The sequence below is a fragment of the Triturus cristatus genome, chromosome 6 (assembly GCF_964204655.1).
Source record: "Triturus cristatus chromosome 6, aTriCri1.1, whole genome shotgun sequence".
NCBI lineage: Eukaryota > Metazoa > Chordata > Amphibia > Caudata > Salamandridae > Triturus > Triturus cristatus.
The window spans coordinates 603882866-603908123 of NC_140589.1; the positions used below are offsets into that span (position 1 = coordinate 603882866).

Consider the following 25258-nt stretch of genomic DNA (forward strand, 5'->3'; position numbering starts at 1 on the left):
TGATCTTGTCCTGTATGAAGTTCCTTTTGGTGGATCTGATGCGTTGGTGGTATTCAATCAATCAAAAATTCTTTATTTCGGCCAGTTTGGCCATAAAAGAGTACAGAGTAAAACAGAAAAGGGAAGAAGGGGGAAGGGAGGGCAAGTAGCATTTAAAATTCATTTGTATACACATGGCAATATTTTCGTACAGGCAAAAATACCCTCTCATCTGTAAAATATTTAAAAATGCGTCAGATTCCAAACACTCATTTCAAAAACATTAGGGCTAGCAGTCGATATCGATTAATTTACGCCTCTTGCACCACATAGCTAGCAAAAATTTAGAAAGTGCAAAAACAATAGGGCTCGATGTACTGGTTTTAAAAATTCTAACAGCATTCAAGCAATGTTTAAAACCCACATTTCTGCACAGTGGCAACAACCAATATTTTCTTGGTTTGGTATATGCTGGGCAAAAGAAGAGAACATGAAGCTCATCTTCTAAATCGCCGGTGCAGCCCAGGCAGGACTTATTAGAGGAGGCCGTCCACTTGCTTGTGACGGCCTTGAGGGGTAAAGTGCCATGTCGCCATTGGATAAAAAGCTTACGCGCTAAAATCGGGAAGACAACATCCATGAAGTCCTCAAAATAATTAAAAAAAAAAAATTCTAAAAATTAGTTAGTGAGGGAACCTGCATTAGGGGCCGTAATTAAAAGTTCCAGCTTTTGCCCTTTGTAGATTTTAGTAAACATCTTTCGTGATATCCGGCCACATGCCCTATCTGGATCTTCCCACATAGACTGTAGTCCTAGACTTAGAAGTTCACGCTTAATGAACGCAAGCCAGGGGATTTTGCTTACACAATTAAAACTAAGGATCTGTTTAAGTTCGTCCCTATAGTTTGAAAGATCTGGAGTGGTCCATAGTCTATGCTAGAACCTTAGGGGTTTTACTGCTAGCTCGTTTGCAATAGGCGTCAGTCCCAGATCTAACCTCAATGGTGTTAATGGAGTACCCTGAGGAGGCGATAGTAATCGCCTTGCAAAGTTAGACTCAACTTTAGTGATTTCAGGGGCAGCACAGTGACCCCAAAGCTCACCACTATAGAGAGCAGCTGCCCTTGCTTGCGTCTTATAGACCTCCAGGGCAGGACTCGCTGGTCTAAAGCTTGATGAGTCAGAAACCCTTAAGATAGCACCCGACAGCTGTGAAAGTCTCATGTGGGATTTGGCTTTTTGCGGACCCCATGACAAATTTTCATGAAATATAACACCCAGGTACTGGAAGGTCCTAACCCTTTCCAGACATACATCGCCCAGTGATGGATTTGTGCGAGTATACACTGGCGGGTTAAAGATCATGAATTTTGTCTTGTCAGCGTTAATCTCAAGGCCTCTACTCCGACAGAAGTCCCCAAATCCATTCAATATCTTCTCAATCCCCATGGGAAATTTGTAGAGTAGGAGGGTGTCGTCCGCAAACATGATCGCAGGCACCCTCCTACCAGCCAGTCTTGGTGCGTCATTATCAGGGACACTGTCCAGATGAGAGATTACCCCGTTGACATAAAGGCAGAACAGGGTCGGTGCTAAGACACAACCCTGTCTCACCCCCCCTGCCCACGGGGAACCTTGGTGATAGCGTCCCATTCTTGCCACAGCGAACCTGGGCAAAGTTCCCCTCATGCAATCTTATGAGTAGCACTAAAATCTGGTGCGGGAGACCCAGATCCTGAAGGACAGCCCACAGTTTACCCCTAGGAACTAGGTCAAACGCGGACCGGAGGTCAACGAAGACCATATAGAGGCTGCCACCCTCTACCTTTACCCTCTTCCAGTACAAAAGGGTCAGTCGGAAGATTTGGTCCATAGTGGACGTATTCCTTCTGAATCCCGCCTGGAAGGGGCTCAGTACGTCGTGATCCTCCATCCACGTCAACAAATGGTCCAGGACCAATCTTGCAAATATTTTTTGTTGAACGTCAATTAAGCTGATTGGCCTGTAGTTGACTGGGAGCAGAGGTGACCCCTTCTTAAATATCGGAACTACCTCTGCCCCCAGCCAAGTACTGGGAATTTCCATGCCCCTCGAGATAGCGTTAAATACGACAAGGAGATAGGGGCTCCAGATCTCAGGTTGATGTCTAAAAAGATCCCCCGGTAATTTATCCAGTCCCGGGGCCTTTCCCACTGGCAGTCTGCCTATTACACTTATTACCTCCCCCAGGGTAAACTCCAGGGGCTCCTGCTTGTCTACTGGGACTCGTGAGTCGGGCAAACTACACAATGCGGCTTCCCCCCCATATAAGCCTTTAAAATGGGCCTCCCATGCTGATGCCGCAATATTCAGTTCTATGGCAGACTTTAGGTCACCCGAGCCATGGTTAACAAGTGACCAAAATCTGCGCACCTCTTTTGTGTCCAGGGCTAGCTTTAGGTTCATCCACCTCTCCGTGTCCCATTCTTTTCTTGCATGCCCCATGACCTCCTTATACTGCAATCTGCAATCTTGAATCGCCATTTTGCTGTGCCCTGCCTTAATTGCTATAACAAGATTGCTCTTTGCTCTCCTACATGCTGAATTATACCAGGAAGAGACAGGTTGTCTGGGCCTTCTCGTGGGTGCCTGGGGGTAGAAAACTTCAGCCAGGCTATTGGCCAAATCTGAATGGATTACACTAAGTTCTCCATTGAAGTCACTAGAAACATCTTGGGAGCTTAGAGTTTCGACCTCCAGGAGTCGTAATAGAACCATGTTGTAGACTTTAGCTAAGTTCTCTTCCGAACCCATTATTCTCCCCCACTTTACCCTCCGCCTGTTACTTGATAAGATCAGACCCAAACCCTCATCGTCCCCTCCTACATTAAGTGAGTCTGTTTCTTGTTGCCCTGGATTCACCAACTCCAGGCGTAACGCGTTATGGTCACTATCAGCCCTCTCAACTACCCTAAAATCAATGAGCATCGACCACATCCGGGTTTCCAACATGATGTAATCGATTCGGGACTCTTGCCCCTTCTTGTTATAGGTGCATACTGACGAGCTATCGGATGCTGAACGGCCATTACAAGCCCTAAGGGAATTATTTAATACAAGGGCTGTGATCTGAGTAGCCAATGGGGACCACACCTTAGGGCGTGGGGACTGACATTGGGGGATCACCCAGTAGTCATCCTCTCCCATAAGCGCGCCTTCGCTACTTCCAAAAAAAGGTTCATATTGGCAATTCACATCCCCTGCCACCAAAAGCCTAGAATCCCCTGGCAATAGACACAAGAATTGGGATAGATCATCGATTGTGGGTGACTCAAGCCCTATCCGAACTGGCCGCGAGTAAACATTCACAACCGCCAGTCCATACCCATTGGGCCATTTTAGCACTAAACACTGCACATCCTCTGAATGAGTGGGCATATTTTCCACCACGCAACCCAAATGAAGAGCAACCCATATAGCCAATTCCCCAGAAGGTCTTCCTTTCCCTCCCCACCTTGCGGGTACATGATAAGTGGCAAATCCCACTCTTGAGTGTTCCTCCCTGGCCCAAGTCTCCTGGAACAAACATAAATCCATCTGGTCTACCAGGGCACCCCACTCTGGGCAATGTAGCTTGTTTGTTATACCCGCCACGTTCCAAGACAGTATTTTAATTGAGGTCTGTGCCGTGGCTGCTTTGGAAACTGCAACACTTCCTAGTGTCTCACCTACACTCTGTGCCCCACAATCAGGTTGAGCTTGGTGCTGTAGCACCACACTTTCTTGAGTCACAAGCCCCTCTACCGTTTTAGGAACCCGGGTCTGGCTAATTGGAAACGCACTTTCTGAACCACCCTCAAATTCCTCTGCACTTTCAGTAATCTTTTTAGGGACCATGGACTGGGAATTGCCCACCCTCAGCTCCCTATCCACATGAAGTCAGTCCACCATTTCAAGGGAACTAAACCTATTATGGGTCACAGGGTAGTTTTGGGTGATTAGGTCTCTGTGATCGCCCCTGTTTACCCTTAGACCCCGATTTTGCATCGCCAGTGACCAATCCGATGCGCAAACTGGCATTGCAGGTGGTATTCAGTCATGGCGTTCTTGTAGCTGGTCCTTGCTTCTGGGGTTTTGCTGTTTTTCCAGACTTTCTAGAGACGTCTGCAGGTGCATCTGGATTCCCAGAAATCAGTGGTGAACCAGGTGGCTTTCGTGGGGCGGTGTTTGTCGGAGTGCCGGAGGGGGGCGAGCTTGTCTGCGTAGTGAGCGATCCATCTGTGGAGTCCGTAGGCTGCAGAGTTAATGGCAGGCGCGGCGGGAGGGGGAGCCTTCTTGAGGTTGGAGTTGAGGTGCTATTCGGTGACCTTGCTCCAGTTCCTGTGTGGGGGCGAGGTGTAGGTTTGTGTATGGTGGTTTTGGAGATGGAGAAGTGAACGCAGTGGTGGTCCGTCCAGTGGGGTTGCGTAGTGTGGCTGAAGTGGATGTTGTTCCATCCTGCGAAGATGGGGTTGAGGGTTTGTCCTTGCTTATGGGTGGTGGTGGTGATGATCTGCTCCAGTCTGATGTTGGCAAGATTGTCCAGGAGGGGGGTGGAGTTGGGGTTGCTGAGGTTGTCGAGGTGGAAGTTCAGGTATCTGAGCAGTATGTAGTCAATGGAGGCGATAACGTGGGGCGCGATGAGGTTGGTAATGGTTGTCACGAACACGGTACATGGTTCGAGGGGTCTGTAGGTGAGGGTACCGTGTAGGGTCGTTCTGGGGTTGGTCCGGATCTGGAAGTGTAGATGTTCTGTTGTGGCCCATGAGTCGTTCGTGCTGGAAGTGGTGAGTCGGAGGGAGTTCTTGTGTGCAATGTTGAGACCTCCGGGGTGGTTGAGGCGGTCCTTCCTCTGTATCTTGTATCCGCCGGGGATTGCAGTAGCGATGTCGGGGCAGAGATGGCGGTGGTCTAAGTTTCTGTGAGGAAGACGGCGTCAGGTGACAGGGTGTCAAGGAGGTCCCAGATTTCTACTGGGTGGCTGTGCAGGGAGTGTACGTTGAGGAGGATGCAGCTCAGGGATTTGGGTGTGCTGGTGTCCGGTGGGTGGGCAGTAGCCATGGGGGTCCGGAGGTGAGTGTAGGTGCGGCAGCAGTTACGGCAGGGGAACTGTCTGCAGGTGGTGTTTGGAGTTGACAGCTGGTAGTTGTTGTTTCTTCCGGGTTTGAGTGCGGGGAGAGTGGCTGGGTTGTAGCGGTGGCACGCGAGTGGAGCGCCCGCTGAGTGCGGTTGCCATTAAATAGGGAATGGGGGAGGGAACGCAGCTGGGAGGTGGGAACCAGCAGGGGGGGAGGGCCCTTGGGGGCAGCAGCAGCGGGAAAGGGATTGGAAAGGAAAACAAAGACTTCATCAACAGAAGGAAACAATACAAACAGACAAAAGGCACAGAAACAAAAAGGCAAAAACAGAAAGACACAAATAGACAAAGCAGAGGAAAAACTAAACAGAACAACAGAGGGCTGGCTGAGCGGACCAGCAGAAGAGCAAGGCTCTCCCACTGGACCACCAGGGATGAGGCGCAGGCAGGAGTCTGTGGGTGAAGGAGGGCTGTGAACACCCACCAGAGAATGGAAAGGTGCTGGGGCAGCGGGGCAATGACTGGGCTATGCGAGTGGAGAGCAGAGTTTACTGACCAGGAGGTCAGAGGTCTTGGCTGGTTGAAAAATCTGAAAGAATCAAAACATGGATAACCTATCAAGGTGCAGTCAAAAATCCATTCAAGGGTTGAAAGGTCTATAATCTAACAGTAAATGGAGGACTCCACTCAATTGGCCTAACGGCTAGGGCGGTCGACCTTGAATCTGGGGAACCGGGTTGAGTCTCGGCAATGGTGCTGAACATCCTGTGATTCTGGCCAAAAATGAATGTGTCCTCATGTAACACAACTGGTCCTTGTGTAAAGCGCCCTGATACGCGATACCTTCCGGTCAAGTTCGCTCTATATAAAACTCTGTAAAAAACAAAAAAACAAAAAAGAGAGATCAGAAGAAATATTTTGACAGAGGAATTGCAAACTATTCTCTATACAATAACAAATATTCTGGTGGATATTTCTAACCACCGCCTGGATCTGGAAGAGTTTTCAACATAGCCTCTATGCACTGGTATGGGCCATCATGCTGCTCCTTGTCAACTCTTATCCGCCTTCGAAGTGATGGCTTAAATCTCATATAGGCACCACCCAAGTGTGCTGACATCAATTGATTTCCTTCAGCGTCTTCGTGTAAGGATTCACAACTAGCTCCTACTTTTGATGAGATTTTCCAGATATATTATCAGTGAAACAGAGAACAGATCCCCATCTAAAACTACAGGGTTTAAGCCTTTTAGACACTATTTCAAATACATATCTGTGAAAGATCCCCACAAGGTGTGCTTCTGGTGTCAGGTTTTGAGCCACCACTCCAAGTTACGTACATTTAAAAAACATTTAACTTACCATCGCGGCCCACTCAGGTCTGGTCCCCTGCCATCCTGCGTGCTCTCCACACAGGAAACAGCCAAGCAGGCAGCCTCCATCCCCTAAGCCAATCACAACACTTCAATGGCAGTGTTGTGATTGACAGCGATGCCTACCGCACAGGCATCTATGTAGAGGCCGTTTTCTTCATGACTGGTTTGGTCGGCCCTGGGGCCGACCAAACAATCAGCACCCACAACAGTGGGCAAGCCACTCCTCTCTTGCCTGGAACAGGGCCAACCACCCACCCACCCCCAACCAAACTTTTCTGCTTTCTCGCAGTGCGAGAAGCAGAAACATAAAATGGTATTCATATTTTGCATGCCTCCTCTGGCCTCCGTCGGGGAAGAAGAGAAAGGCTGTGGCGCATCAACGACCTGTTGGGAGACGGGCCTACTAGCAGCAAACACCGCTACGTGCTGCAAACCCACAGCAGAGATCCATTCCTACCACCACAGTGAACCTTGAGGCACAGTGGGGGATAGCTGTAAATATCCAGGCAGCAGCCCCTGTGCTTGCCGCTGTTTGGCCTCCCGTGTCCATCCAGGGAGCCGGGGAAGGACCAAGGCGAATGGACAGCCTGCCGGGGGAAGGGCCTACCAGCGGCAGATATTACCATGAGCTGCAAGTCCATAGTGGGTGTTCCATCTCTACCCGCTTAGGATTTTGGGGCCACAGTGGGGGAGAGGAGATAGCCCCCCCATTTGCTTTGAATCAGTTGCTTGAGCCAGGCATGGCTGTGCGGAACTCCCTCTGGGCCAAACTCCAGTTTCCTGTGACCTCCCATTGGGCCTGGCACGCAGGTCCTAAGATTAGACCCCAGCGGAAAGCCTCCACCCCACCAAGATGGTGAAGGAGAAAGCAGTACCAGGCCCGAGAAGGATTGAAAAATTCACGAGGACGGCAACCTAGGTGGAATCTGTGGGGGAGGGTATGCAGAGCCCGTCACCACCACCACCTTCCTCTCAGGTGTAAGAGGACTCAGTCTTGCCTGCCACAATACTTCAGGCCATTAAGGACTGACGCCAAGATCTAAATGAGAAGATCGGGGTAGGAGTAACTCTCCCACGCCAAGACCTATGTAACCTGTCCGATCGTACAACAGAGGCAGAGGGGTAAATCTTGTCCCTCAAAGATGTTGTGGGCACCACGAGCAAGGAAGTCAGGCGGATGAGAGACTTATTATCCTGGAACTTGACCTAGAAAAACGCGGTGAGCCCCTCACGTAGAAACAACTTGTGGCTTGTCGGCCTGCCAGAGGGTGTGGAAGGCCAGCACAGGGAGAAATTCCTCATGGAATGGTTTAGAACCTGGATATCGGATGGTGAGTTATACTTCTGCTTCAATCTGGAAAGGGCACACACTGTGCTGGCCCCCATACTCCCACCGAGGGCTCCGCCAAGAGCCCTCTTCATCAAGATGATGAACTTTGTGAACAGGGACTCTATCCTATAGCAGGCACTCCAGGAGGATCAGAAACCGTTGAAAATGCAACTGACCAAGAGGAGACCACCCGGATCACTTCTTTAGGACAGACAAAGGGCATCTTCCTTGGGGTGCTCAGGGGAGGGGATTCTACTAGGGGCTGATGTGACATCATTATGCGGCAGGGAGGAGGGGGCCTCCCCTTTCAACACGTATTGCTACAAGTTCACATTCATTCATAACCAGAGCACACTGATTCTGGAAAGCGGGGCTGGCATGGGTCAAAGCACCCCCGCTCCATAAGACTGTGGTGAGTATTTCATTTCAATATAGTTTTGAGTTGTACCGTTTGTTGTTTCTATTGGGGTTGCTTATTATGGGGCAACAGATGCTTCCACTATCAAAGTGTAGAGCAGGGGTTGTTGGGGGGGCAGTGGGTTCTTTTGGGTTAATTTTGATCGCCACACTGCACGTCTTGCTAGACGCATTCCCCGGGTCCGAGACACACACGCTCAACAAACCACCATAACCTCTAACTCCACCATCATCCAATATAATATGTTGTTCTGGAATTTCAATTGCAAGCTGAATATATTAAAACGCACAGCAAACCTTCGGCATGGTCCACAAGTTGGCCTCTGCAGTTCTATTGTTGCAAGATACACATTTGCTTAGGAATAGGTGTGACCTTTTGGCACCTTATGGCTTTAACAGAGTTTATCATTCAGAATTCACCAGGGGTTCCAGAGGGGTTGCCATTTTACTGCACAAAACCTTTCCTCTGGTGGTCACTTAGACAGTCCCTGACGCCATGGGTAGATATGTGGTAGTTTTGGGCTCCCTGTTTGGCATCCCATGAACAGTGGTGTCTGTCTATGTGCTGCCAACTCTGCAGGCGGCCACGATGACAGACCTGTTGACTGTTATCACCTCAGCCCCGGGCAAGGAACTTATAATTGGGGGGGATTTCAACAATGTTATGCACCTACAACTTGATTCGAAAGAAGGGGCCAGTAAGCAACAACATTCAACACTTGCGTCATGGGCGGAATCCCTGGGGTTCTGCAAAGTGTGGAGGGCTAGGAACCCGATGGCATAAGAGTTTATGTACTACTCTCTCTCCCAGAGGTTACATTCAAGATTAGATTGCCTCTTCCTCCCCACTGCCATACTCCGGAAGGCATTGGGAGCTACAATTTATGCGTGGGCACCGTATGATGACTCACCAATTGAATTGTCAATGGGGTTGGGGATGCGCAGGTCTGACAGTCACTGGAGCCTCCAGGCAGGGGTCCTGAAGGACGTTAAGTTTCAGGAACACATTAAGTACAGGATAGAACTTTATTTCAAAGACAACTCCTCCCCTTGGGTCTCCCCAATTACATTGTGGGAGCGATGAATGCTGGTCTTCAGAGGGGACATAATATCATACACCGCCGGGAGGAGGAAGGAAAAGGAGGAAGAAATCCCAACCCTAGAAACACGGATTGGGAAATTGGAATATCTTCTAACTCAATTTGGGGGCACAAAATACTTTGCTGTGTGGAGGCAACTAGGGAGGCCCTTAAGAAGAAACTATTGTCCCAGGCCAGGGCAGTAGTGTCCGCGTCTCAAAACCGAGTGTACTAATTTGGTCACAAATTGCTACATTGACGTGCGACCCATTCTATGGCATGCAGGTTTGTCCCACAGGTGCGGGGACAGACTGGGTGGAGACCAATCTGCATAGCATTTGCACTCATTTATGAGAAACTTTACCAGTCAAATCTGCTGGAGAGGGCGGAACAAAATTCCATAGCTGCAAATTTGGTCATGCAGCAGCTTTCCAATGGAGGAGGGACAGATTTAGATGCCCTTTTTTGGGGTAGGAGCTTCCTGAAGCCTTGCAGGGGATGCAGTCGGGGAAGGTGCCTGTCTCCAATAGATTCCCTATAGAATTCCTTAAAAGGTTTGTACTCGCGCTACTCCCGCACCTACTCACAATGGTTAAAGCTGCAGGGACAGCTGCAATACTTCGCGATGATCTCCAAGGTGTCTTGGTTGTCAACCTCCCTAAAGTAGATAGGCCACCCAAAGAATGCACGTCCACCAGACCGATCTCCCTAATTGATATAGAAGCCAAACTAGTGGTGAAGGCCTTAGCTCCAACACTTGAGATCCCCTTATGCATTGCGATCAAAATGGCTTTATGCCAGCCAGGGGCACCCGGCATTGTCTTAGAAGGCTGAACATGGCCTGTCCCACACACATTCTGTATCCGACCAAACTGTATGGATGCAATTGGACTTTGAGAAAGCCTTTGACGTGGTTGAATTGTCTTTCCTTCACGCTATCCTGGAAAGGATCTATTTTGGTTATAGGTTCCTTCAAAATGTGGACCTGTTGTACACGGAGCCATGGGCTAGGGTCAGAGTGCATGATGTTTCTTCACAGCAGTCCTGGACAGGCAGAGGCAGACAATAGGGTTGTCCGTTGTCACACCTCTTTTTCGCTCTTGCAATAGAACCAATGGCTGAATGGATCAGAAGGTACACACAGGTATGGTTCTTAAGGTGGGGCACTAAATATGAGGACCACATCTCTTTGTATGCGGACGATGTCCTTTAAATGGATCCCACAGCTGATTCACATTCTGTAAATCTATGGAGAGGCGTCAGGTCTGAGGGTGAACTGGGGTAATTCAGGCATCATCCCGTTGGTGGGAGCTCCCCCAGAGTTGCCTCTGGGCTCTCCGGCTCTCTAGTTCAGAACCGGAGCATTTCAATACTTGGGCATGTATATAGTGATCGACCCTGAGGACTTTTGAGATAGGAATATCACCTCCTTGATGCGCAAAATTAAAGGAAATATGGTGAGTTGGAGTGCCCTCCTCCTGGCCATGATGGCATAAATAGCCCTCTTTAAAATGGAGGCCCTGCCACAGTTGTATGTTTTACAACACTACCCACGCAAAATACCTATTCATTGGTTTACAATACTACAGGCCACCATCAATAGCTACGTGTGGGGCGGTTTGACCCCAAGAATTTCCCATAAAAGTACATACAATCCCCTTATGACAGCGGATTAGGGTCAGTTGATATGAGACTGTTTTACAGGGCAGCTCAACTGCTCACGGTTAACGACTGATCTTTGGGGACCAGGGAACCCAGCTACAAGGCTCAAGAGAACTCTACTTATGGGGCAGGCACCATGGTCTTGGCTGTGTGGGGAACCCCTCTAGCCCACATTCCCAACTGTCACATGCATTCCCCTTATTAGCCGAAGAGAGGCCCTGCAGTGGATTTAATGGTGAAGGGCGCCAACCAAGGAGACGCCATTATGGCTTTCTATTTGGCAGTCGAAAGTGGCAGGAATTTGGAGATTCCGAAACTGGGATAAGTTGGGAATCTCTAATTTGGGTGACATCTGGCAGACAGATCACATGTTGTTCTATGACCAACTCACAACTGAATATGGTTTACATGGATCCCAGTTCTTCCTGGGCTTACAGCTCTGACATGCATTGTATCGGCACATGGCTCGCATAATGGTGCTCCCAGAGTAAAGCCCATTAGAAATACGACTCATTATGTCAGTCATTGGTAGAAAGGGCAGATTCAGCTTATACAGAACTTTGGTGGTAAATATCCCCGATCTTCCAAACCATTTGTGGGAAAGGTGAGAATCTGACATGGGGTCCTTGGATGACAAGGAAGGGATTGAGGCAAAAATGGCGGCCCAAGAAATGGTAATACTGGCCCGCCAGAGATTTGTCCAGGTTAAATACTTTCATAGGATATATTATACCCTGGAACGGTTGTGGAAGATGGGGAGGAGTAGTGGCCCCAGTTGTCTCCTCTGTGGCCAGGCCAGCGGTACCTTAATACATGTGGTATGGGAGTGCCGGGTGATTCAGGAGTACTGGAATTCAATTTTCGGCACCCTAGAGAGGGCATGCAGATTTCTGATAGAATGGCAATCATGTGTGTATTACTGGGGTGGAATGGGAATGGTAGACTGAAACGGGTGGTTGGGATAGACTGTGCTTTGGCTAAGCAAGATGTAGCAGGCCTTTGGAGATCTCAGGAGCCCCCCCCTCCGATCCGATCTCTAAGGGGCTATGGGGGATCGATTATTGTTCTTTACCGAAAAAGCAGTGTATAGGTCGCGAGGGCGCCGCCAGACGTATAATAGAATCTGGGGTCAGTGGAAGATGCATCACAAACTACCCTGAGGAGCACGAATATGTGCTGGCTAAACAGGGGTCATGGGATTGTTATTCCTTCTGAGGGGGACATCAAATGATTCTGGTCAGAAATAGTTTCCCATTAAGATAAGACCCTTGCAGGAGACTCACTGGGTAGATGTGGAACCATCAACCCACTGGATTAAACGATTGTCGCCCTTTTCTGCCCCAATAGAATTTACCCTGATTATGTGTTGAATTAGAGAGTTATTGATTTTGGGACATACAACAAGTTAGTAATAGAGAGGAACTGGTCCCAGTGGGGTACTTAGGGATGATATAGGCTAGCAGTGTGCTCATGTGGTGGGTGTACGAATTTAATGCATTCGAACAATGTGAACACTTATTTTCTCTGCCAAGTAGTAATCATTATTTCCATATTGACATGCTTTTTTGTCAGTGACCTGCATTGTCAAGATCAGGAGGGGGGGGTGGGGGGGGGGGTGCGAAAGAGATCCAGTAGGGTTGGATCCATGCCAGATTTTCATGATAGCCACATTAGATAAATAGTCTACTTTTCTGCCTCTGTTGGGCGAGTTTGAGATCCGTTCATATACCCTTATTGCCCAAATGCTTTTTGGGAGGAGATATGGTGTTAGGTGACATGTTAAACAGTGAGTGACGTTTTTAAGGTGTTATTTGGGGAGTTTTGAGATTGTTTATCTAAACGTTCATTTGAATGTCCTAGGTCACTTAAAATATCCGTTTTATGGTAATAGCAGAAAACGGCTGTCCTGTCTGTTACAAAATGGTCGACTGTCCCTATAAGTTAACGCTCAATATTTATCTGCGCTTGAGTATTTTTGATGTGTAGGCTGCTTCATGTCCACGCTGTTATCTAGTCAACCTTTTTACATTTATCTAAACCACTTGGGTTGGTCAACAGGTCCCCATCTGGTGTTTAAAGTTGAAATAGAGGCGCTGCAGCCCCAAGTCGATAAGCTCCTAACGCTGGGAGTGAACAAAATCATAGCCCTCGGACACTCCGGGTTTGAAACGGACCAACTGATCGCTAAGAAAGTGAGAGGAGTGGATGTGGTCATCGGGGGACACACCAATACATTTCTATATACAGGTAAAAGGGGCTTCCTTCGGAAATATCAAACGTGCATGTCATTTTGTTCTCCTGCCACAGCTGTCCGCAAAATATATACATTATATCATGTTATTATATCTGTCAATTATCTATGCATTCTCGAATGACGCTCAAAGTAATTTCCATCGAATCTAAATGATTAAAAACGTAATACTAAATATTCCGATGTGGTTGGTTTGTACATAGCAAAGCGCTTACATGGCAATTGCTAGCATTCATGGGACAGAAGAGGAGAATTTGACGTCAGAATCACAGGGGCCTCGGGCACGACGAAAGAATAACAAGCACTTCCCCCTGATAAAGATTTCATATGACAATAAAGCTCTAGAGTATATAGCAACTAAAACAAACCAGGACATTTTAATTGGGCATACAGTTCTAATGGAATAGAAATGCCAAGTACTTAGTAAATCGCAATAATGAACTAAGAACACGTAAAAGATGCATTCTTAAAACCCTCAACATTTTATGATTACTGACCTTCTTAAAACTAATCTGTTGATAGTGAAAATATTCTAGCACTGCACAACGGGAAGGAATCCATAGAAGTGCCTAGCTGTTTAACTCCGCCCAGCCAAACGCCGTACTCTTAAACTGTACTGTGCCCAGCACCACACTCCTTAAGTACAATAATACTGTTACATCCAAAAATAATTAAGTCGGTGCTTCCCAAAGGCGAGTTAAAGCAAACTTAGTGGTCCTACACAAGTGAGGCAGAAATACAGCATCATTTCCCAAAATGGGCTTTTAAAAATGTTTGGGAAGCTCTCTAGGATGCAATTTTCTATTTGAAACCAAGCGCTGAAAACTGTTGCAAAGTTTTTGTTTTTTTGTGTGTTTTTTTTGCATATTTATATAGTGTGAACGCGACCCGAAGGCATTGGAGCGCTTTACATAGCACCGTATTTACATTACACAATCAGGCATGGGGAGATTAAGTGATTTGCCCAGAATCACAGGATGTGGACGCGACCTCGAGGCTCGAACCCTGGTTTCCTGCACCAGAGGCTGCAGCGCAGCCGACAGACCACATCCTCTCCCCAAGATCAAGATTGCGAACAGTCTCTCGTCTCCACTGGTCATTGGTCAAGGCGTCCCTCAAGGTTCCATCCTTGCACCCACTCTGTTTAATCTCTATCTGGAACCTTCATGGAACCTCCTAAGCAAATCTGGAATCCTCTACCATCTCTATGCAGATGACACCCAAATCTACCTCAAGGTGTCTTCCTCTCAAGATCTCTCACTACTCAACTCTACTCTCAACTCTATTCACAACTGCATGTTAGTTCACCAACTCATTCTCAATCCCTCCAAAACTGAATTCCTCCTCCTTTCTACCTCTCTCTCCCCGCCTCCTGTTCAATCCTGGATGGATCAGCTGAATTTACTCAACAGTAAACCCATCATTGTAGACTGCGCTAAATCCCTAGGTGTCATACTTGACAAAAGACTCAACCTAATCTCACACATCAACTCCATTGCCAAGAACGCACGTTATCAGCTGCATTCTTGGCAATGGAGTTATCAGATCTTACTTGGCACAGAACACCAGAGCTACAGCAGAAGCCACAAATGTACAACTAGGTCAACTGCATCAATCACATTTGGGGGCATATCAGCAAGGGCCGGCAATAATTATCGCTAAGCGCACTTAGTGCGAGGATAATTATCGCCAGCTATCGCTGGATTTTATTGCTGAGATAGCGTGCTATCAGCAACGCTTATATCCAAAGCGATCAAATTTAAAGGGCAAGCTGCCAAATGTGCGATTATCGCTGGAAATCCAGCGATAATCGCACAACGTTTGGCGATAGCTTGATGATAGGGCAGGGCAGGGCAGACTTAGCCATTATATCCACCTTCCATTGGCTAAGTCAGACTGAAAGCAGGCGTAAGGAAAGTAGTGATAACCGCGGTTAGCGCTACTTTTCTTATTGCTACGCAGGTTAGCGATCAGCTTGCTGATAGGAGAAATGTCTGTTAGCGACATCTCTCACGTTATTTTGGGGAGGAACGCCCACTTTGCACCTCATTAGAGATGCAAAGCTGGGCGTTAAGGGAAAGGGCGCTAAGGCATGGATTCACACGATAGCGTGACCTTGCTAATAAAGCGATAAAATTATTGCAGCTTTTCGCCTGAAAACGGACGCTAAAGCGACGATAATTCTATCGCCGGCCCTTGTTGATATGCCCCTAAGTGTCTTAACTGGAACAGCAACTAGCAAAACAGCAATAACCACAGCTGCTGCAACTGTAGTAACCACAACAGGGACCACGGCTTCCAACATGGCAGGGACCACAGCACTTACCATAATTGTAGACACAAAAGGAACAACAAAAGCCGTCAGAACAGTAGGAATCACAGTAGTGACAACAGCTGCCACCACAGTGAGGACAATGACGATATAAACAACTGCCATCAAGGTACAAATAATAGCAGTGATCTCAGTTGTAACCACTTAGAAAAAGAAAAAATTTCAAGAGTGAAATGCTTGAATTAATCGAAATGCTTGAATTAATCTCAATGACCGATATTTACTCCTGGTGGCATTCCATTCCATTTTAGTTTACTCATTGTTACACTGTGGTCACGCAATTTAGTCTTGGTCCTGCTCCCATCTGATCAGTCCAGCCCAATGTGCTAAATTGTGTGCATTGTGACAGAGTTCAAACAAGCCCAGAATGTTTTTTGCCTGTTGGGCCTGGATCACTGAAGGACACTTAACTTTGACTTAGGTTGACTTTCTGCTTAAGAGTAAGCATCAAAGAGATAGAGAAAATGTGCTTTGATACATACTGGTGAAAGAAATGACTGTACATTTAGAATTTGATCATATAGTAGCACATTAGAAATGCAATTTATTTATTTATTTGTAGGGCGCAACTAATACACGAAGACGTCTAGGCGCTAGAGCCAATGCTTAATTTGTAAAACATTAAGTGCCAGGACCCTTCTCGGAAGGCCGCTGTAGCCTGCATCACCCATACCCTGCCAGCGCTGTCAAAGGCAGTACTAACGTAACACCTAAGCATCGCATTCCTGTAATTGTGACAATTCAGACCATTTCAGGCCACACAAAGTTATAATAATGGCATGAGAGGCTAGTATTATTCATTTTCAATGTATATTGACTTAATAAACACAGTTGCTGTGCTCATCTCAAAATGGAAAAGACAGTGCCACCATGTGTGGACTGTCATTAAAGCCGGTGCTTACAATTAAGTGCCGGTGTCGAGCACCGGAAACCACCGGCACAAATTAAGCACTGGCTTAGGCAGACAAGGGTGGTGCCACTGTAGTATTTTTTTTTTTTTTTTTTTTTTTTTTGAAACCGTTTATTACAGGTCTTAAAAGTATACAAGTATGGGCCCACAACCTTCCGGCCGGCCGCTAGCAATAGTAGGAACACATGACATATATACATGGAAAACGCGGCATTACAGGAGGGTCATTTCTCAATAGATAGCAATGTCGAAAAGCCACATCATCCAGGCCCCATTATGCGGTTTCATTTTAAATTAAGAACAACAAGAAAACCACACCCACAAGGCAACCCACAATCGAAAATAGCAGCATGTGCTCCCCTAGAGGAGGGATCCCAACTATCCGTAAAAGTCTAGAGAGGGGGAAGAGAGCAGAGCGAAGACTGAGGGAACCCAATGCCCGGCAGCAGGGGAACGAGTCGGCTAGGGGGATGGGGCTGGCGAGGTATCAGGCAGCAACGGTGGTGCACAGATACCCCCGCGGTAGGCGTTCCAGGGGCCCCACACTTTCACCCATGTCCCAGGCTTACCCCTCGCCACATACACCACTTTTTCGCGAAACATGCACCAGTCCATGTGTTCTTTCCAGGCCGAGACCGTCGGGGGCCTCTGGGATCCCCACAGTTGAGCAATATCACGCTTGGCGACCATATATCCCAGAGTCACCCACCACGTCTGCGGCGCTGAGTAATCAGTCGGTTCCCACACATTCAACAGGCATCTCCTCGCTTCAGGCAACAGCGTCACATGCGTAACCAGACGCAGCACCTCATGTACACCACGCCAGAACCCCTCTATCTCCGGGCACTCCCACAAAATATGCATAAAGGTCCCCAAAGCACCACACCCACGCTTACATAACCCATCTCCGGCATAGCCCATACGCAGAAGCTTTGGCCCCGTCATGTAGACCCGGTGGAGTATCTTTAGCTGGACGAAGCGAAGGCGAGCTGGTATGGCCACCTCCTTCGGGGAGGCCACCGCGGAGGTCCAGTCCTCGTCGTCCAGCTCCAGCCCATCAGCAACCCAAGCCGCACGAAGGGCAGTCAACAGGCCCGAGCAGTCGTTTATCAGCTTTTTATATATAAGTGAGATCGTGCTGTCCGGGACATGCCCATCCAGCACTCTGTCTTCCAGGGGGGAATATTCCGGGATGGAGGCAACATCCGTGAAGACGGAACCCAGCGCATGACGGACCTGCAAATACCGGAAGTATTCACTGCCCTGCAACTGAAATTCCGTCTGCAGCATATCGAACGTTTTAAATCCTCCCCTCGTCCAAAGATCCCCCACTTTACTGATACCTATCATGTCCCACTTCTCAAAGCCCTTAGAGGTCCACAAGGAACCTAACCGCTCAGACGCGTACAGTGGTGATGCCCGGGTCAAACGGTCCTTCCACCCCATAGCTGCATTGGCCGCGTGCCAGACTTGCACCATGACACGCGTGGGGCCCGTCAGACGAGCATCGGGCGCGCCAGAGTAGAGCGCTCGATGGTAGTCGCCACCTGGCAGGAGCATCATGTCCATTTCAAAGGCCGGGTTTAAGGCGGGCCCGTAGAGGCCATGGTTAATGGCAGCAAGCTGGGAGGCCCAGTAGTACCGTTTAATATCCGGGAGGTCAATCCCCCCGTCAAACCAGGGGAGCGTCAGTTTAGCCAGAGCAATGCGTGGCCTCCCGTCCCAGAACAGGAGGCGCTGCTGACTCTCCACCTCACGGAAATAGCGCGCCGGGACCAAGTCCATGGTGTTCTGCAAAGCGTATAGAAAACGCGGCAGAGACATCATCTTGAACAATGCCGCCCGGCCGAGCGGCGAAAGCGGCAGGCGCCGCCATCGTGCGACATCCACCCGCAGACGCTGGAGAGGGGGGAGCAGATTCCGTTCATATCGGGCCTCCGGGTCCAGAGTGATGAAGACACCCAGGTACCGAAATCCCTGCGGGGCGATCTGGATCGGACAGCCCCGCGGGAGAATAGGAGCCTCCCCAGAGAGGACATACACACACGATTTAGCCCAATTGATGACGAGGCCGGAGTAACGACCAAACAAGTGTAAAACATCAACTAGGACTATAAGTGATTTACGTGGGGAGGCTAGGTACAGAAGGATGTCATCAGCGTATAGGGATACGCGATCCTCATACTCGGGGGTCCAACGGAGACCACGGATGGAAGGCTCCCACCGCAGCCACTCCGCCAGGGGCTCCAAGGCGAGCGCAAAAAGAAGCGGCGACAGGGGACAGCCCTGCCGCGTGCCCCGGCCCAGCTCAAACGGGGCCGATACTCTCCCGTTCACGACCACCTGTGCCAATGGGCCCGCATACAACAATTTGACCCAACTGATGAATCCTGGGCCAAACCCGAACTTAGCAAGCATCGCCCAGATGTATGGCCACTCAAGTGTATCAAACGCCATAGTGGCGTCTAAGGAAGCCAGAATGGCCGGTTCCCGTATGAACGGGACACGCGCAAGCACCCCATGCAAACGCCGAAGATTAAGGGCTGTATTGCGATGGGGAATGAAACCAGACTGGTCCTGATGAACCAGATCTCCCACCACACCGACCAGCCGATTGGCAAGTACCTTAGCGAGAATTTTAGGCTCCGCGTTCAGTAGTGAGATAGGCCGATAAGAAGTAACCCGATCTCGAGGTCTCCCCTCCTTGTGAATCACAACGATTGTAGCCAGACGCTGGTCAAGCGGGAGGGAGCCCTCTGAGTGGGCCGCAAGGAACATTGCGCGGAGATGAGGCGCCAATGTATCCGGTCGTAACTTGTACAGCTCGATAGGGATACCATTCGGGCCCATGGCCTTGCCTGAAGCGACCGAGCGTATGGCGAGGGCAATTTCGTCGGAGGTGGGAGCGGCGTCCAGCAACACCCTGTCCTTCCCGGACAGGGAAGGCAGTGCAATATCTCTGAGCAGGGCACAGGAATCCTCTTCCGAGCAAGAAGAGACCGGGGAATACACCTCGCGGAAATATTCCGCGAAGGAGGAGACAATTTCTTCTGGTTCAGTTACACACACACCATTCGTTTTCTCAATCAGTGGGACCACACGATTCGCTCTTTCCTTTTTATCCAACCACGCTATCAGTTTACCAGCCTTATCACCCACATCATACAGCCGCCCCTGTTGCTCTCTACTAAGGCCCCTGGCCGCCTCCGTAACGAGGGCCCTATACGCCGCCTGTTTGAGCTGGAGGACATGTAGTGCGGCGTCTGTCACCCCATCTTCTAGATTACCCTCCAGCTCCGCTATTTCAGCCTCCACCCGGGTCACCTCTTCCCGCTCACGCCTCCGGGCGTGGGAAATAAGGGATAGGGCCTCCCCTCTAAGTACTGTTTTGAAGGCCTCCCACAGGGAGACAGCTGAAGGCACCGACCCCACGTTCTCCTCAAAATAGCGCTGGAGGGATTTAATCAAGTCAGCGCGAATGGTGGGGTCGCGCAGGTACCAGGAGTTAATTGGGACCACCCTGCTCTCGGCCCTCAGAAAGACATCAACATGCAACAATAGCGGGGAGTGGTCCGAGATACCCCGTGCCAAATGGCGCACCTCCCCCACCCTTCCAACATGGGCCGCCGGGACAAGGACATAATCAAGCCGTGAGAGACTACCATGGGCCCCCGAGTGGAAAGTGTATTGCGACTGTGTGGGATGTTTTAAGCGCCAGCAATCCACCAATCCCAGTGTATCCAAGAGGCCGGAGAGCCACGCCTGTGCCCGGGGGAGGTCCCTAGGGGGGTGACGATCCAAAGTTCCAGAAACCACCGCGTTGAAATCCCCCCCCACCACCAGAAGCCCCCCCGGAAGGCCAAGGAGGAGGCGCCCCAGATCTGCAAAGGTGGTCGACTGCAACCCCGGTGGGACGTACACTGACACAAAGACAATCACTTTGCCCTCCATTCTCCCCACCAAAACAGTGTAGCGTCCCCTGTCATCATGGAGCACCTCATCAATCTCTAACGGGAGCGAGTTCTTTACCATGATACCCACACCCCTGGAGCCTGACGTGAAGCCCGAGTGGGCCACAAGGCGGTAACCATGCCGATTCATGGCGCAGAAGGAATTGCCAATAAGGTGTGTCTCCTGCAGGAAGACCACATCAGGCGAGAGTCTCTTCAGATACTGCAGGACCACACCTCGTTTGATCCTGTCCCCCAGTCCATTAACGTTCCAAGACAACAAAGTCAATTCCCTACCCCCCATCATACACAAAGACCATCATTTGTCCCCCCAAGAGCACAGTAGAGCCTACACAAAAAAAGGGTTGCCTTGTGGAAATAACAAACAACGCCCCATCCCTACCCACCCCCCCCAACAAAACTCCCCCCTCCCTGCACCCCTGCATGAGCCCAAACAGCCCCCCCAATGTGCAGTGTGCCTGTCGCCCCATAGATAGTTAAACTAACTAGACCCCCAGAGGAGGAGGGAGAACCCCCAAGAGACCCCACACAACCTCCATAGGAGGGGAAATTAAACAATCCGACATATAGTCAAAAAGTGGCATCATTTTTGTCCCGAGCGAGGCCTAATATTAGTCCCTCAGTCTTGATCTGGCGAGCCCTCTCCCCCGGCCGCTCCCCCCCCGCCACCCCGATCCCGATCTCCAGACAGAGTATCCAACCAGTCCCCGGCCGCTTCGGGACGTTCAAAAAAGTGTGTGCGACCTTCCACCTCCACTCGCAGCTTAGCAGGGAAGAGCATGGCGTACTTGATGTTTAGGTCCCGAAGACGGCGCTTGACACCAAGGAAGCTTAGTCTCTGTTTCTGGACCGCAGGGGTGAAATCAGGATAAAAATTAATATCCATATTGTCAAGTCTAAGCGGTCCCTGTAGTCTGGAGGATTGCAGAATAGCGTCTCTGTCCCGAAAATTAAAAAACCGGGCGATGAGAGGTCTCGGAGCGGCTCCGACCTTAGGCCGTCCCCCGGGGACCCTGTGGGCTCTCTCCACAGCAAAGAATTTACTCAGCCCCCGTGGCTGGAGATGGTTGACGATCAGGTCTTCCACGAAAAGGTCCGCCGCCGCTTCCTCACGTCCCTCAGGCACCCCGATGATACGGATGTTGTTCCGCCGGGCCCGACTCTCGGAGTCCTCCAGGCGACGATCCATTAGCGCACTCGCCCGAGCAAGTCGGCGCACCTCCGTTTGCAGGGCCGCCACATCCGTCGTGAGGCCCGATGAGGTGTGGGCCAAAGAATCAACTCGGTCGTTGGTCTTGGAGAGATCGGCCCGTATCAGGCCAACATCTACGAGGACCGAGTCGATCTTCTGCGCCAGTGTGTCAAAGCGCTGGCCCACAGAGGCCTTCATCTCGGCGATGGCGCCCATGACATCCCGAAGAGTCAGATCCGGAGGCAGATCGGGGGCATCAGTAGGGCCCTCAGGGGACTTGCGGGGCACCTCAGGAGATCCCTTCTGGAGGGTATAGCGATCCATGCTATTGGACTATTGGGCTGCGCCACGCCGGGTCGATTTTACCTTTGCCCGATCGCCATCTTGTTTCGTGGCCATGGTCCCAGTTTCACGATCGCACCAGCAACGTCGTGAAGGGCAAGCAAACCGGTCCACGGGCCCCGGGGGGGTGCCACCCCCGATCTGCAGGGCGGATCACAGCCGGCGGGCAGGCGGGGCCCCCCAGAGATGCCACACCAACACACAAAGCCCCGTGACCCAACCTCGCATAGACAGCCAGGAGGGTACGAAAGCGAAAGTGAAAGTGCGGGTCCCGTGAGCCACCAAGCCCTGCCCGCCGCTGTTATTCACTTCGTCACTGGATCGCCCCACAGCGCAAATCCGGGGTTCGGCTAGGAGAAGGCCGCAAACCTTGATCGGTGGTAAAGTCGGTGCCCGAGGTCCGATTTGGAAACGGAAAACGGGCGCCACCTCAGCTCGGGCTCACCAACACAGTCCCCTCATCTGGGACAGGATATGTTCAGGATAATGATAGGAGGTCGCGGAGGTCCTCGGGAGCCTCGCACCTACGCGGCCATCTTGGTTGCGCGCTAGGCTGCCACTGTAGTATTGAGTAAGATTGCATATGAAACAGAATGTCTGAGACTCCTTGCAGACAGAAGGAACTATAAGATACTAAGACAGGATCCTACTGAGGACATCAAAAAGGAAATTGTTCTTATGGTAGAAGAAGCTACTCAGAATGATTGGATCACAGAGAAAGAAGGTAGATTTCTCTGCCAATTAAAACCAGTGACCCCAATTTTTTACATTCTTCTGAAAGTGCATAAGCCAACTAGGCCCCCACCAGGGAGACCGATTGTTTCGGCTATGGGGACCCTCCTTGAGCCGTAGTACAATCGAGACCAGCGTACCTGAAAGATACGACAGAAGTCTTAAAACTATTAAACACTGTGGAATACGATCCCACAGAGGACTTCTTGGTAGGACTGGATGTAGAGTCCTTGTATACCAACATACCTCAAATGGAAACACTAAGGGTGGTTGAAGACATTTTGTATACTTTGGACTGGGAGTATACCACACCTAGACCTTTTATACTACACTTGGCTGAGATAGCCCTAACTAAAAATTTCTTTGAATTTCAGGGGACCTACTACCTCCAGACCCACGGGACCTCCATGGGAAGCGTTTTTGCTCCCAGCCTGGCAGGGTTGTATATGTCGGCTTTTGAGGACCAGTACATCTACTCCCATGGGGGTCCTTGGTCCAATCATATTAAGATCCGGAGACGTTTCATTGATGATGTCCTTTTGATTTGGAAGGGCAATAGGGAGTCCCTGGACGTGGCTGAACAGTAGGAACCCTTTGCATCTTTTTACATCCACTATATCAAAGGATTGTTTACCTTTTCTGGATCTGACGATTTTCTGTGAAGGCAGTTGCCTGCATACCAGAATGTTTCATAAACCTACAGATAGAAACAGCTTATTGTCTTTTAAAAGCTTTCACCCTAAATCTCTTAGGGAAAATCTCCCCGTAGGTCCGTTTTTGCGACTTAGACGAAATTGTTCGAATCCCATAGATTTTAAATTGGAGGCAGAAACCTTGGAGAAGAAACTCCTGCAAAGAGATTACCCAGAGAGGGTAGTACGAAGGGCGAAGAAAAGAGCGTCCAATTGCCATCGTGAGACGCTTCTTGAACCTAAGGAGCAAATACCAACTGAAAGAACTGTCTGCGTGACTACTTTCAATACAGCCTCCAATGACATCCAGAGAATCATTCTACACAATTGGCGAATTTTAAACTCTAAGGGCCTCGCCTTTGAAAAACCCTTGTTCTCATTTAAGAGGAGCCAGAATATTAAAGATATTTTGGTCCACACTAGACCTAGAATGAACAAAAATAGGCTAAATGAGACAGTTGGCGAAAATCGGATGGGTTTTCTTCCTCCTATTTCAGGTCACACTAGATGCGGTATGTGTGATGTGTGTCATCTTACAGCAAATACTAAAACCATTGATGTGGGGCTACATTACCCATGGGAACAGCAGAGCCATACAAACTGTAATTCCTCCTATGTAATTTATATGTTGAAATGTCCCTGTGATCTGCTATACCTAGGTATGACGACTAGACGAGTTAAGACCAGAATTATGGAACATAGGTCAACTTTCAGATGCTTACGAACTATCAGTAGATTGACTAACTACTTTAAAGAAAAGAAACACTCGGCTGAGGATTTCTTTTGGACAGTGCTAGACAAACCTAAAATCAATTTGAATAGTGGTAATCCGGAAAGAGCCCTCTTTCTATGTGAACAGGAATGGATCTATAGAGTTGGAAGTTCTACCAGGGGATTAAATGATGATATTCCCTGGAATAGTCTTCTAACGCCTTAGACTTGGTTTACTTGATTTTTTGGTTGCCTTTAATACTTCTTGTTGACCGACAAAAATAGAGATATCAACATTGTCTGTGAGCACGCATAATGAATATTGCACAGCCTGATTTGGTTTTGTTGGGTTGGTTCCTTTTCTCATGTAAGTTTTTGAGGACTGCAATATGATTCTTATTACTAATTATTGACCACACAAGTGTCCACTCTGTTTCCCTGCCCTGCAGTGGGTCTGCCGATGCCCCTACCTAGGTTGAACAGTCTATGAATTTTTGATTTATTATTCAGCGACTGCTTTGATACATGGAATCTCCAGGAATCTCTTTATTGCAAAAAGAATAAAGTTTTATTTGAGTTAGAATAGTGTTTTCTGTCATGGGTGGCTATTATGCTACATCCCCTTAATTAATTAATTTCTTGATTACCAACAATTTAAAAAAAAAATAATAATTTTGTCATTGTTTAATGTTGGACAAAAACATTTTGGGATTAATTTTGCTCATGCATAATTATACTCGATAAGGCTTGGGGTCCCGAATCGGTCATTCCAAACAGAACGCGAAGGATTGAGTATTTTTACACCCCTTACGCGCTCTAGTCTTTCTGTGCCCTCGATGCCGTTGACGGATCACGTATGACGACGTCCCGCAATGGGCGCGGCCTATCTACCCTCAAGAGGACCGAAGAAATGCCGGTCCAGTGCACTACGCGGCGGTGAAGGAGAAACAGATTTTGTGGCGGACAGCTGGCCTAGATAGCAGTAAGCGGGACTGGGACACTCATAATACTAGCATGATACGCAAAAGCTAGACGAGGAACATCTACTGGGTGATTGGTAAAATTCATACGGGATTCATATATTTGCTTTTAACGTAATTCAGGTACTCCTTTGAAATCCTCTTGGGAATCGTAAAATAATATATATAAGAGGTTGACATTGGCTTTTGATCACGTCATAGCTAC

The 25258-nt window shown here is 49.1% G+C and overlaps 1 protein-coding gene across 1 annotated transcript in view; it reads left to right on the plus strand.

Annotated features, from left to right (window-relative positions):
- Positions 1–25258, plus strand: part of NT5E (5'-nucleotidase ecto) — a 559853-nt gene that overhangs the window by 257205 nt on the left and 277390 nt on the right. Inside the window, exon 3 of the mRNA XM_085611043.1 lies at positions 12999–13187. Within this exon, the coding sequence (XP_085467169.1) occupies positions 12999–13187 (189 nt within the window). The remainder of the gene's footprint in view (positions 1–12998; positions 13188–25258) is intronic.